The following is a 15,197-nucleotide window of genomic DNA, read 5'->3' as shown; positions in this document are numbered from 1 at the left end:
TGTTTTTTGGTACAGTTTGACAAGATTTCCAAAAAGCACGATGCAAAAAAGAGACTGTTTCATCAGCAGGTGTCTTCTGGCAGGGAGGGAATCAGAGCAGAGAAGACACAAAGCCCAGGCTAGCCTGCTGGCTTAGATGAAAGGCAGGCAATGTTCAGCACATCATCACACCAGCTGGCACCCCAGCGTGTCCAGCCTACCATCGCTGACACCCCAACACGTCCAGCTTACCATTGCCAGCACCCCAACGCGTCAGGGCCAGGGGAAGGAGGTGGATGTGGAAAGGACCCAGCAAAACTTCAATGCCATGCTGAGAGCTCATTGCAGAGGGAAGTACACAAAGGCGCTCAGGGTGAAATCAGATTCCCCAGCATTACTTTAAAACACCTGATAAAAATACATTGGAGCTATAACCCTTCACTCTCAAAATCACAGCATTCTTCTCTGCCCAATTTATTGCTTGTCACCTGCTGGGGACGTAGCAGCGCTCCGGATGTGGAGCCAGGCCAGCCTGAGACGAACTCGCTCTTGAGAAAGTAACATCTGTTCTCAGCAACGGCTTTGAGATCAGCTCTCTGCTGCTCGACCAGCGAGGAGCCCTCAGCTCTGGCTGACCTCCATCAGCTGCTATAGTTTCCCACCAGCTAGTGCAGAGATTCCCATCACCGGCTCCAAGGGGCTGCGATGCCGCCTCGTGTGCTCTCCTTCTCTGCTGGACTCTAAATGAAAAGCTGCAAGGGGAGAGCAGCACAACTGGAAAAGGTCAGGAGCTTGGTCCCTTCCTGGCTCACCCTGGTGCAATCCGAAAAAAAGGACCCCAAGTAATTTTTCTCTTGTGATATTTACCTTGTGACGGTTCACTAGAATATCTGATTGAGAATCAAGTGGAAGTTTGCACGTGTAGGCACAAGATCAGCAAAGGTTCTGAGCACCTCCATCCCTTAGGCTCCTCACACACCTCTGTGCTGAAACCTGATTTTCTCCACTAAAGTATTTCTCTCAAAAAACAAAGCTGGTAAATAATGTTCCCAGGTGGCAAACACACCAAAAGCATTTCTTAATGCAGACATAGGATTTTTTTAGCAGATTAAGTTGCATGTCATAGGAAAACAGAATTTTTCAAAGCTATTTTATGAAAATATTCAATCTATTTGACTAAAAATGCCAAACCTGTAACTAAAAGGCTTTGCGGGAGGGGAGGGTAGAGGAGGAGGAGGTCTTTAAAGCCTTCTTGTGGTTCTGACAAATTATTTACACCATTTGCCAAACACATGGAACAGCCTTAGGGGACAGATTGCTCCTTCAATCCAACAGTGATAAGAAATAAGATCCAACAATTATTAGACTTGAGAAGGAAAGGATTTTAACTGTATTTCTGAAAGACAGAAGCATGCCCAAATGAGAGGGAGGCCAGTACCTGAACTTCCTCAAGTGTCCTAATCATTAGCACAATTATTGCTAATTAGAAATAGGCCAATGAGATAGATACAAACTTCAGCTACAGACACTGATACAAAATTTGGTTTGCCCATCCAGTTTTGGTTCATGAGTAAAAATCAGTTAGGAAGCTGCATTTTATTCTTAGGGGCATTTGTTATATTAATTAACCTATAGAAAAATCAGGATTAAATGAAAAATTGTTCAGGGATTATTTCAAGTTTGTTCTTGCTACTAGAAACCAGCCGTTATTATACAGCTACCTGTGAAATAGCCTAAATACTCCTTAAATTCAACACATTCCTAGAGCTGGAGAAGCAGATTCTGCACAGGGTCACTAGGAAACCTTCGAGATGAGATAAACTGCCTTCCTGTTCAAAACAGAAAGGAAATTAACTGATAGTGGTGATCACATACGCAACATGAAAAATCCATGAAAATCCTTGCAATATCAAGCAACCGCCAACGTGCACTCACAGGACCAGCAGCAACTGGGGTTTCCCTCCCAATCAACCGTGTCACAGTATCATGAAACATCTTCTGTTCTCCAAATATTTATCCACTACAGCAGGAAATTGTTTTATTGTCTATCAGAGAAAGAAAAGACAAACCCCATAAAACATCCCACACAACTGCTAGTATTTCATGTAGCTGCTTGGAAGAAGGTGGGAAATACAGAAACATTCCATACAATAATTACATTAAAATTCCAAGTAATGGTGCTTCATATTCAAAAGACACAGGGTAGTGAAGGTGCTGTGGGGTAATCTGCTCTAAATAAATGGGGTGATTTCATATAAATAGCATTGTATTGATCAAGCGTTGTGCACAGCACGAAGGTTTTCTTTAAAACCTCTCGGAATCTTCTGCGTGGGGAATCACATTACAAGGACTGCTTTCATGCAAAAAATATGCATGTCATTTATCAATCACACAATGAATCAATCAGACACCAGATATGTAATGTTATCTCCCTGCATTAAAGCTGTAAGTGAAATGCCACGAACTCCTCAAAAGCGGTGTCAGGAGATAAGACTGGGTTATATCAACTCACATCAAATGCTGCACTCAAGCTCCAACCGAAAGCTGGGATTAATATCGCACTGCCCGTAGCTCTGTGGTGGAGCTCGTAAAAAAACCCTGGGCGAACAAAATGAGCAGAAGTTTTTCTGCAGCTGCTTTCCTGCCGCTCTCTGGAGTTTTGTGGAGTTTGGGCTTAGTCCTGTGACACAGGAGGGCAGCAGCAGGCTCAAGAAATTCAGAAAGGAAGGCTCTACACTGTTCCCACTAAGAAGCTGTGCTGGCAAAAGGAGAAACCTTTCATTGGAAAGGATCCTCACGGGGTCAGGGGGAGCTGCAGCAATGTCAACCAAGATTTCATGGGAAAGAGGTGAAGTTTGGGATGTTGGAGCTCGCGGACAGGGTAATTTTCTTCCTGTCCTTCACACTTTCTTGTCCTTGACTCCAGGCTCAACAGCATCCTCCCTGACATAGCCCCATGGCTCGTAGATTTCAAGCTCTCAATCAAGCTTTCAAATCTCTGGCACCCAAATGGTCCGGTACCGAGCAAATGGAACAGGCCAACTCTGTCCTGGGAAGATGACAGGGTAACTCGAAACAGGGTGGACAAGGGAGGAACCTGATTCCATCTCCACCTCTTTTCCTGCAGAAACATCTCCTACAGCCACACAGACAACCTAGAGCAGCGTTAAAGAAAGCACAAGACGTGAAGAGTTTGTTCTGCCACACAGTTCAGCCATGTTTCAGAGTCTCTCTCCTCCCCAAGGGCTATATAAGCATCGGTCCCCAATGAGTCATTTTTCATTCCATTTGCTCTGTGTTTATTCTTGCTTCTTGCTTTCTGATCCAACTCTCATATTACAAAAAAATCTGAGGGTCACTTTTATTACCTCATTTGGATGCTGATCTTACAAGTTGGATGAACCAGCTCATCCTTGTATAAGAAAGATGAGAACATTTCTAGTTATATCCCCATTTTTTAGGGTGACAGCTATAAAAGTCTGCAGAAGAAGAGTGACGAGAGAAGAAACCACAGTCTTGTAGCCTCTTCTTCCACAACTGAGTTTAAGTTTCTTTACCTTGCCCTTCACAGCCACTGGAGGACAAACGCGTGTTTTACATATCCTCACACAAAACCTCCTTGTCCCCATCGCAGAGGTGTGAGGAACAGATTGTTTTTCACTTGTCCCTAACCTACTCAGTTTAAAGCACAACCTCTCACCCAGCACCCAGGCCCACAGTGCCTTCAGAGGCAGCTTTCCACACGCTTGCTCTCACCCTGGGTCTTGCAGGGTTTATCACAAGGATGCACAGGCTCCATGTGCCTCAGAGCCCTTAGAGCAGGTGCCGGTGGCCTGACCTGGTTGAAGCTGGCTGATCTCGCCCACCGCCACTCCCTGAGCTCGCCGCAGTCATGCTGGGCTGAAATTCAAAAGAACAAAGGAAGCAAAGCTCCTCCACTTCAGCTGTCTCCAGGAGAAGCAGGACCGCACCAGGGAAATCTGTCTCTGCTCATAGGAAGGATGAACCCTCTGTCATCACCAGGGGCTGGCTGGCTACATCTCAGCACCAAACCCTGCAGGCATCTGCCTCCCTGTTCCTCATGTCAGAAGCTCTCCAAGACTACAAAGTCTTCAGCCATCAAGGCTGTTTGTTGCTGGTGACTCAGTGCTCCCTCCTGAACACAGAGCAGGTTGCGGCCAGATGGCTGCAGACACAGGAAGCGTCTCTTACGGACAGCACAGCAGCTTTGCCAGCCAGGACAGAAATGCCAGTTGTTGCACAAGTGTCCCTGGTTAGAGCAGGAGAGAACGTGCTCCTGCCTTCACTGGAGCTCCCACGTAGAAGGCAAGCAGGCAGCACCTGCCAAACATCGGGGGCATTTGGCAGTTGGTGCCAAGCACAGAGAGCAGATTGTTTTCAAGTGAGGGGAATGTCACTCGATTTAAACCAGCTTCTTAACTGCAAGACAAACCCACTGACCTGGGTGCAGTTCCACTCCTGGACTAAGACTTCTCGAGGGGATTTGGGCAGGTAGGAACTCCTTCCTCCTCCGTGAGTCCTGCCAGGGGCCCGGCTCAGCTGCCGTTAGCATCTTAGGCTTTGTTACCCAAGTGCTGAGCAGCACGAGCCAGCAGAGCACGGGTGCTCTGATGTCATGACAGTCTTTGACATCATTTTTCCAGTGAGCCAGATTTAGAAAGTCCTGGAAAGGGTGGGAAGGTGCAGCTGGTCACAGGCTGAGCATGGGAGGGCTGACTTACATCTGTCTGAGGCTGGTCCCATCTCACTTGGATTGGGGACTGCGCACACAGAGGTCACTCACCAGCCCCTCTCTCCTCTCCAAACGCCTCCAGCTCCTCGCTGCCAAAAAACACCCGCCTGCCAGCTCCCACGGCTCAAAAAACAGACCAGCTCATCTTCTGTCCTTTGCGCTACAACAGTTGTTTCCACTCGAACAATTCTGCTCCCCAGAATTTCACTCCCCCCACCCCTTCGTTTTCTTGTAGTGAAATATAACTGTGAAGGCTTTGAGGAAGTTCCAGACAATGTTGCTCACTCCGTTTCAGCACAGACAAGTCCCAAATTACCATAATGCACTGGGCTTGAAAAACACCACACATCCAACATCCCCCTCCACAAAGGTTTCTCCCCGAATTCTTTTATGTCATTGATAACCATCAGTTAATGAATAATAACAGCAGCACATGACTTAAAGGGACCAAAGCACTATATCTAACAGCCAGGATCGGGCTGTCACAAAACGGACCACGGATCAAAGGGGAATGACTGACTCCGCTGCTTTGTCACTAGTCTGGAACAATTTATCTGAATCCCAGTAGGTAGAAATTAAAATAATTTGCAGGAAAAACATCCACATCATGAAGGTCTCCCCTTAATATTTGTCTCCACTAAACTATGTGTAAAAGCCTCCCATCTTTCACAAAAGGGATAAAAAAGCAGGACTGGATAGCACTTGAAGAACAGGGTAATGAAGAGCTGTTCTTAGAAAAATCTAGATACCATAACTCCTCTGTTTGGCACTCTACATTGGGAGGGTTTCTACAAGACATTTTTGGTGAGAGAGACCAGAATCAGCGTCTGCTTCTTTCCTGAGCCAGGGGAATCACTGCTTTACATCCCCGTGTTATCAACCAGCTGAAGCAAAAGATTTTTCCTACAGCTCCGTCTGCCCTCTGTTTCTGAAACAAAACCCGAGCCAACGTGTCCCAGTCGAGGGCAACGAGCTATTTATTACTTATTAACAGCTGCACGCTTGTGACAGCAGCAAGCACGGGCTGAACACGCCACTGCACGGCAGCCAGCGAGCCCGGCATGGGAGCTGGCTGGAGAGGAGGCAGATGCCATATGAGGACAGGCTTGTGACGAGTAAACGTGGTGATAAGCATGATGGCAACACACAACAAGTTATTTCTCAGGTCTGCGTGTTATTTATGGGGAGCTGAGCTGGGTGGCTGGAGGGAAGAGGGGATGCAGAGCTGCGGCTGCATGGGAAGCGCAAGGCGAGCGATGCTGGTGTGCACACCAGCCCAGCACAGCCTGTTCCACACTGTGGATGGAAGGACAGACACCTCATCTCTCCAGGGCTGCCAACTCGGCCTATTTTTCACCAGCAACTCTTGGAAATGTTTGCCGAACAGAAGAACAAAGGCAGGTCCTTACCTTGGCCTCAAGCGTGTTTAACCTCTCCGTCATATCGGCGAGTCTCGTGCAGTTCATGCATTCTAGAAAAAAAACCAAAACAAAACTATGTAAAATCTCTGTGTGATTTGCATTTTAATCCATTGCTTTCAGTCTGCAGGCTCTGTTCCCTTTTTGATCCATGACAAATTATTCTAGATAGTTATAGCAGACAATAAATATTCAATTCCATTGCACAGGTAACCAGCCACAGCCACATTACATGAACCTTGTTTGGGGATGTTTAGTTGGGTAGAGTGTGAGACCAACTTCCCAATAAGTAGAAAGTAGGTGAAGAAAAAATTAGTTTTAAGACTTTTCAAGGTACCAACCAGCACGATCTGCTGGTACCAGCAGAGACACATGTTCTGCCACTGGTACTAGCTGGTATGGCACGTGTTCCCACCTCACAGGACATCAGATCGCACAGCCACTGCTCCCATTTAACTCTGTGCTGTAACCTCTCCTATACTAGGTACTGGTCAGATGCCGAGGAAATCAATAAATACACAAAATGCCCATTTTGTGGAGCCCTGCTCCGTCCCTGCACTTCCAGGCCCTGTTACCACTTCCACAACAAAACATCTGTCTTAATGACAGCAACAAAATCCAGGACAGACCCCACGGCTGAAGCAGACCAGAGCACGAAGTGGTTTCCATCTCACTTTGCTGCACAGAAACAACAGCAACCACCAAAGGGGTCTTGACAGGATGCCTTAGGAAGAACAAACATTCACATAATGGGCTCTGAGTGCAGTTTAAAATGATTGCTTGATACAAAGGACATGGTTTATCTAATCAGGAGGCCTGCTGCTTTGCCTCTGTTTTTATTTCAGCAATTTTAAAGGGAGTGAAGGAGCAAGAAGCCCTGAACAGACATTTAATCAACAAGGCACTTTCTCAGCCCTTTGCACCGGTGTTGAACTGCCCATTCCCAGCTCTCAGAGCAGCTTTCCAGACTGGACCACTCACCTACCATGACTTGTGAAGCACAACAGGTTTTAAAAAGGGATAATGACTTGCAGCACGAAATATTTCAGAGAATAAACCATCCATATTCAAGTGATGAATCACCACCATCTCATGTCCCACAGAGGAGAAATACATCTCTCTGTGTGTTTCTGGTCTCCTTAAGGGCCAGAGTCAGTTTTCATTGACTGCCCATGGAAGGAGTATTTAATCCTGGTATTTCCAATGGGCTGGGGACATTTACATGTAATTCTTCATCCCCTTAACAGACCATCCAGGTGCAGCTCATGCTGAGGCTGTACTGATGTGGAGTATGTTGAGTAAACCCAGCGCCTACCTATGGGCAAGAACAGGTGAACACAGGTTTGGGCCTGATTAAATATCACCCTGACACATGGAACTCAGTTATCAAAGCCCTAACAAGCTTTGCCACCTTCTGCCCAAGGAATCTCTCCAACCTTCACCTACAAACACGCTTCAGTTTTATGAAGCCCATGGTATGTGCTGATGGCTCTCGGCCATGCAAAGACTTTAGCGCATGGCTCGGAGGGCCAGTAAGCCTGGCTGTTCCACCTCGTGATTTACAGTCTAAGAAGATCACTTCAGCGCTAGCAGCAACAATCACCCATTGCATAAACCTTCCAGAGAAATTCTCTCACTGACCCTCTATGTGGAGCTGCAGAGCTTCCCAAAGGAGCTTCACACAGAGCATCCACCTCACCATACCCAGCACTCGGCAGACAAAGCATCTGATGGTTCAGGAACACTTAGATTGAGGGATTTCCTTTCAGGTCAATACTGACATAGACATTCTTCTACTCAACAGAAAATAACACTTGTTTATTTTTATTCTCTGCAATAGATCTTGGGCAATATTTTTTGGCTTGAATTAGTTCAGGAACATGCAAGTGCCATAAGTGCATTGTCCCACGGGGAAGGAAATGGGTGAGGCTTGCTTGGTCTGGATCTGCTTGTGGTGTGTAAAACGGGGAATTATGTTCTGTGTGTAACCAGCTTCATGCTTTTGATCTTGCTCATCCCCATAGAAAGATAAGACTGAATAAATCCAGTGCTCCCAAGAGCCAAAAGGCGTACCAGATGTGTTACAGAACAAATAAAATATGGAGTCCTATTCTCCCTTCTGTTGGCTTGCACATGTTAATAACTCCCACAGGTTTTGAGAGATTGACTTGAACTGTCTAAAAACCATCTCTGTGCATAATTTGAGATGTATTGATCATTAAGCTCTCTTTGGAGAGCTCAGCTCATAAAAAAGGGCTTGTACTACCCATCTGCACAGGGTGAATCAACCAGCTCCCGGGGGAGGATCCTCTGTTTGCCTCTGTCACACAGTGTACAAACAGCACCAGCAGCCTCCCTGCTCTTGAGGAGTCTCCCAAAGAGCCCTCTCAGGTGAGTCTGCAGCTCACACAGTTCGATTTAAGCGAACAAAATCAGAGAAGGGGGGATGAAGCAGCAGTGCCAGTGCATAGTGGGGTTTGTATTATATTAATATCACCTTTGTGTCAGTGATTCCTGGTGAAACATATGGAAAATGCAGCCCAGGTCAGCAAGAGAATTACTTAAGCCCAAGCTGAATTTGAACTCTGATCCTTTCCTTTGAGAAATGCCTGGAAACCCAGATTCACACCCACAGTACTTAGCCCAGACCCAAAAGATATTTAACTAATCCAGAAAGTGGACATCCTACTGTGAAAATTCTTCCTGGGGCAAGCCATACTGCTAGCAAATCCTTGTGACATTTATCTAGCTAAACTGCAGACGGGCGATGCTTTCAAACACAGGTGAATGCTTGGTGCTGCAGTTACAGAAACTGCGTTCAGAGCTCGCTCACAGCACACCAGGGATCGGGCTGCTCCAAGGTCTGGGGTCACTATCTGTCCTTGGAGAAAGCCTGAGAATGATAGTGACAAATCAAGTTAATAAATATCTTCCCTGACTACTATGCGCTGAAGCATTTAGTATTTAATCCTGATGGCTGGCGGTTCCGAACGTGAAACTGTGAAGCTGAATTTTCTGATCAGGGTGAAAGCAATCTGCTTTATTAAAACGAGCTGCAGAATCTCACATCATTATTTCGCATGCAACGAATATAACATTGGGGCAAAAACACATACTCTCTGACCTGGAACTCCAGAGCAGACGCTTTCCATATCTACAGAAATCCATCACTTGTTGCTACACAGAACCACAGTTTATTTCCCTCATATTCCTAGTTGGCAGATTTGTATTTTTCCAACTAGACTCTGAAAAAGGAGTTGTGATTTCACTCTATGAAGCCCAACCTCAAAACACATGGTAGGATTTGTTTTAGAAATATTCCAGCAGGGAGGATAAATAATTGAGATAATGAACACGAGACCGTACCTGCGAATGGCGTGACACCCAGTCTGTCTCCATAACGTCTCGCTGTTACTGTCCTAGCACACCTCTCCCTTCCCACCCTCCGGCTGCACGGGGAAAGCAACGCAACTGGATGGAAAGAAAAGTCACATCAGGGATGTGGTAGGCTCAGCATGCTGGAAAATAACAGGTCATGTACCCTGTGCCAGCAATGATGCACTAACCCCAATCCTGCTGCGTTTGACTGCGTGGCTGCAGCTCCCGCCCTGGACACGCTCCGGCCACAAGAGACTGACTTTGGGTGCCTTGCTAACTCGGCATTGCTGCTTTGCAGGGCTCGAGCAGCATTTGCCATAATTTCATTATTAAATAGCCACACAATTCAACTGCTCAAGGCTGAAAACCCCACAAATATCCAAACTCCTCACTCAAAAGAAGAAAGGTGTGATAATGGCTCTATACCAATGGGTCTCTAATCATTTCAGCACAATTCTCACAGTGGTACTGAGTAAAACAAAGACAAACAAAAACCAAACAAAGCGGGCTAACTTGCACCATGAGGCCACAGGTCAGAGTTTTATGCAAAAAGGCAAAGAAACCTCTTGGCATCTCTGCCCCATTTCTCAGCTCTGACAGCCCACGCTCATTTGTATATCCAGAGTCTCTGCAGAATATTAAAAAGGCTTTTGGTTTCCCTACAGCCAGATGCTCAGTAGATATAAATTGCACAGCTCAACCGAAGTCAAGGGATCAAGGTTCTGTCTCCCTTTTTCTTGATGGATTACTCCAAAATTCATATTTCAGAGGGGAGGTGGAGGAGGTGGTTTATAGCATATGAAAGGAGAGAGAATTCTAGAATCACAAAGCCTTTGTTTAACAAATAAAAGCTTTGCAGCCAGCTTTTTTTTCAAGACCACATTTTGCCATTATAAGAAACTTCAACCTTGCAATGCAATGGGGCGTAGCACACAGTCGGGCTTCGGGACATAAGAATTGCATTTGCAGCTCATGCTTCAACCTGCTCGGGACTCTAAACAATGCACTTTCCTCCTCCGAGTCCCACTTTCCTTTCATGAATTTTTAGTGAAATGCTTTTTCTGTAAAGGACCAGAGGTCAGAGAATAAAAAAAGGACCAAATATTACACACAGAGAAATAAATCAGTATATTTGATTGCTGGGATAAAACCTACCTGGCAGCTCTTCTCTCTGCATCTCATAAAGCCCACCACTTCCATCGTGCTTTACAGAAATGGACACGCACAAAGAGGTCGAACTGGGTTATCCCCAGGGTAGGGGGAGCAAACCGGAGCCACGGCGAGGCCACGGCAACAGCCCCAGTTCAGAGCTCTGGGAACGCGACAGCAGCTCCGCACGACACAACACGACAGCTTCAACTCTGCACCAGCGGCTGCACAGCCTGGCTGCTCAGAGCAGGTTACGGTTTGGGATGCACTGCCCTACAAGTCCCTAACTCACAACTCAGTAGGTTGAGTTTAAAGAAAATGTCATCTTTCAAAGGAAGCAGGAGACCAGCTTTTGTCAATTAGCAGACACCTTTCTCCAGGATAAGTTCAGAGTAGTCTCTGAACAAATCCGGACGAGCACATGGGTGAAGTCAGCTAAATTAGCGCAGGCAATGATGCTTCTTTGCAAGGAGAGAAGGATAAAGCTGGAAACTCCTAAGGGAAGTAGAAAGCAAAGCCAGCGTCCCCTGTCAACTTGGGGAGCACCTGACATGTTACACACTGGAGATGTTATATTTGGACACGCGCAAGATAAACCACCAGACCACTAACCCCTCCATCCACTTGTTGCCGCACACATACACACAATTTGGCCAGGAAAAAAACCAGTGACTCTTTCAGACTCCAGCATGGAAGAAATTTCAAGTCAAATTCCACAACAGAGGTACAAACGCAGATCTGTGCCTGCCCAGGTGGCCCTCAGCAGGGGACAGCCAGCCCGGGCTTGCATCTCCGCTCCTCTTTAATTTGTCTGATTTGACCCTTCCAGCCTTTTTACATGGATACTGAGTTTCCCTAAGTAGTTTATGTTCTGGCCCTTTGCAAAAGCTTTCGCCAGTGCTTGTGAAGGATAGCAGGCCCAAGCCATAAATCACAGCCAACCTGGGATCTGTTTTTTCAACACGTTTCCTCTAATGAGAGTCAGATGTTGGCTAGATAGACTTTATTAATTGTGCTTGTTTAGAATCAGTCATGTCTGTAGCTCTGTAACAGGGTTTTCAGCATGTGAAAGGCAACAGGCTGACAGCAACCGCAGAGAGGAGGAACGTTTGGGTCGCCCGGTAGCCTCCGCTCCAAAGAGCAAACAGGAATCAAAGGTCTGAGAGCTGCGGGAGGGATGGGATCCTGCCGCAGGTTGGACGCCCTGGCCATGGCTCAGGTCCCAGCAAGCTGGCACAAGAACTGTTCCTCTGCGAGTTTTGTTTAGTGTAGAATCATTAAGACTCAGCTGCAAGAGTCTCTCTGTTTACTGCCATGATGTTTACTTGTTGCATGCATTGGAAATTTTCACCTTTTGGCAAAGACAGCGTGGAGGGAAGAGCCACAGATGCCGGGGTCTTCCAGAGCAGTGATGCTGGGACAGCCCAAGACAGCCGACCAAAGAAAAAAGCTCATGAGGTCCCTCCTCTCCCCAACATGTCGGGGCATTCAGCTGCAGGGGAAATCCATGTTCTTGCTGAGCTGCAAACATGGCATGTTCTAACTTAAGTGTGCACAGAACATGTCACCACCCTGGAGCGTCCCTCTGTTTGGGATGTGCAGACACAGCCCAGCGGGACTGGGTATCGCCCACGAGAAAATGTGGAAGGAAGGACACAGAGCATCTTACTTTTGTCTCCTTTCTAGGTCAAACAGCTACCAAAACCCACAGGCTACTCTCTTCCAACACACAATTTCTCTAATCCCAAGTTCCAAGCCAGCACTGACAAAGCTCAAAACATTTCTGCTCAGTGTGACCATTGCCATAATTAAAGCATCTCCCAGAGAAATGCAGACTGTCTCATTGACCAAAAAGGGCTTGTTCTCTCCCACAGTTTGCACATCGAGATTTTGCAGGATGGAAAGTTTTAATTTCATCTGTAAATTGTGAATTGTTAGGCTGCCTATCAATATGAAACAGAACACCTATAGAATATTTTTGCCTTTTTACCGTCATCACGGATAACTCACCATCTCTGCTAGAAGACTCCGATCACTGCCAAATCTTCTCAGTTTGTGATCTCTCTCTCTAATGTATATCTCTATTATAAAAACCCTTATCCTCAACTTTACTGGTTCTCTTTAAAAAGCAGCTCAAATTTCCCTTTTCATGAGACCTGCTATCCAATCTTTTTCTGCTTGCAAAATATTCAAACTTCATTTTCATGTCTACTTTCTTCTACCTTCTTAAACAGGAAAAGGCTTTTTTCCCCTGAATAAGTGATAAATATTTTTTCATTATCACGATATTCTGTGATGTTGAAGTGTCTGCAAAGAAAACCTGAGCAAAATTGAGCGAAATTTTACCACAAAAGGCACTTTTGGAATAATGGCTGGTATTCTAGAAATGACAAACCATTTGGTACCTAGTATCAAGTGAAAAAAATTGGTGAATTTTTAAAAATTTTTGCAAAATTTTTTCTAGATGTTTTAAGCTATTTTCATAGTTTCTTAATGATATGTTTCAGTCTCAAGTTTTGAAAGAGCATTGATTTCAAAACTCGCCCAAATTAGAAATGAAATGAACCAATTAAATAGTCTTAGCTGAAATGAAACGGTTCACTTTGGGTCAAATGAAATAATTTGGATTGACCCAAACCCATATTTTAGTCATTACGTTGTGTCAAAAAGCTAAAAATTTCCATTTCGGTTTCTCCCAAATCATTATTCTTTCCAATTTTTCGGTTTAGCGAATGAACACCAAAACCCCCATTATTCACCCAGGTCTCTTCTTAAACAGCTCACATCACTCACGTTGTTTTATTTAAAATTTCACACATGCACACTCCCACACCACTAATTTTACACATAATTGCTCTCAGCCTGGGGATTTGTGCTCTTTCACAGCGCCAAGGATCTATTTTGCTGGTTAGGCCCTCGCTCTGTTAGCATATGGAATTAGATCATGATCATTTATTCACAGGCAACCACGAGTTGTGGGATGTGTGTTCAATCCATCTTCATCTGTCAGAGGAAGGTTTAGCAGGGAATGGCTGGATTTTGATGCAACACGTTTTGCTAGGAACGTATTACCTATTATTTTAGAAACACCAAGGACATTTTACTAACGTAGCCCAGCGTAGTTGCCTGATGAATGAAAAGACCCTGATAATAAAGATTTTAGCTATCCAGCATGATTTTGTGAAGCCTTGCTGTCTCTGGAGCTGCTGAACGTGGTTCCCCCAGGTGACACTGGTGGTACCATGGGTGCCCAGTACTTCTGATATTGTATAAAACAACCCTCCGATGAGCCCTTGACTCCCCTGCTTCACCACAGCATCACTGCACGGCTGCAAAGTACAGCAAAGCAAAAAATATATAGATAGAAAATAAAGAGACAGGTTAGCATGAACAATACATATGTACGAACCTCTCACAGGAAGATACGTGAGTTAGATTAAGATTCCCCAAACTACAAGGAGGGAGCCCACACGCCTTCCTGCCAAGGAGGATGAAGATGCAGAGCCCAGAGGAAAAACATTCTCCTCCTATAGCTGGTGCAGTCCTCGCTACACCAAAATCCAGAGCCTGACCCAACTCATTTCTCTGTCACTCCCTGATCTGTGACGTGCTGTGATACTCAACAGGACCTGGCTGACTCTGCTGACCCCAGTCCAAGCACACCCTGCTTGAAAGTTCATCTCAAATTGGGATGGTCTCGCATCCCTTACGGAAGAGACGTTTTTTCCCTGCTGGGAGAAGCAATCGGGCGAGAATGCACTCGAGATATGGCGTAATGTAACGTGAAATAAGGAAGCAGACAGGACAAAAGGAAACACTCGAATCGAGGTTCACCGTCAAGTCTGGAGGGACTCATGTAATATCAGTTCTGCACCTGTGTTTCGCAGGGCAGAGAATCTCTCACAGTCTCGAGCCAAACATCGTGTGCTTAGCTGGAGTGTGTCTTTCAGAAAGACACTCCAGAGCCAGACAACCCGGGTTTCTGTAGTAAACAGCATCCAAAGGTAACTGTTGTATAAGAAATATGCATCTAGTTTCCAGTTTGGATCTCCGACATTAAATTCTACCCCTGCTTTGAGTTTTATTTCACTTCAGCCTGCAAGGTTGTAAGACACCTCTCGGGTTAGGTGTCTCCTCTCTGCACAGAGTCCCTGCAACCCATAAACATGTTACATTTAGGATGCCCAGTCAAGCGCTAGTGGTTCATCATCCAGAACATTAAGCACCGGCTTCCTTTAGCCAAGACAAAATACTAGCTGAAAGATGAATAAAGCAAACAATTGCTTAAGCAGCTGAAAAGGATGGTCTGAATTCGGAAGGATTTGGGTCCCTGAACTTCAAAATACTATGTTTGCCCATGCATTCTACAACACCCATGCTTCCTTCTACAGCAAATGCACTCTGATGATGATGATTATTATTATTATTATTATTATCAGGAGCACTTTTGCAAAGCTTTGATTTCCCAGGTCAACATTTCAGCTTCAGGGCTGCACAGCACCCACAGCCCTTGTCCAACA

General features: G+C 45.6%; 1 protein-coding gene across 6 annotated transcripts in view; it reads right to left on the bottom strand.

Annotated features, from left to right (window-relative positions):
* COL26A1 (collagen type XXVI alpha 1 chain) overlaps positions 1 to 15,197 on the bottom strand; it is a 160,933-nt gene that overhangs the window by 34,396 nt on the left and 111,340 nt on the right. For 4 of the 6 annotated variants that reach the window (XM_065853206.2, XM_065853208.2, XM_065853207.2 and 1 more), the window contains exons 4-5: positions 9,517 to 9,621; positions 6,142 to 6,203 (exon numbers count right to left, since the gene is read on the bottom strand). In XM_065853206.2, coding sequence (XP_065709278.1) covers positions 6,142 to 6,203; positions 9,517 to 9,621 — 167 coding nt within the window. The remainder of the gene's footprint in view (positions 1 to 6,141; positions 6,204 to 9,516; positions 9,622 to 15,197) is intronic. The other 2 variants (XM_065853210.2, XM_065853211.2) reach the window with 1 other exon arrangement.

Source organism: Patagioenas fasciata, chromosome 19 (assembly GCF_037038585.1).
Source record: "Patagioenas fasciata isolate bPatFas1 chromosome 19, bPatFas1.hap1, whole genome shotgun sequence".
In the NCBI taxonomy this organism is placed as follows: domain Eukaryota; kingdom Metazoa; phylum Chordata; class Aves; order Columbiformes; family Columbidae; genus Patagioenas; species Patagioenas fasciata.
The sequence above is the reverse complement of the archived record's forward strand: the minus strand, read 5'-3'. Positions and strand labels throughout refer to the sequence as shown.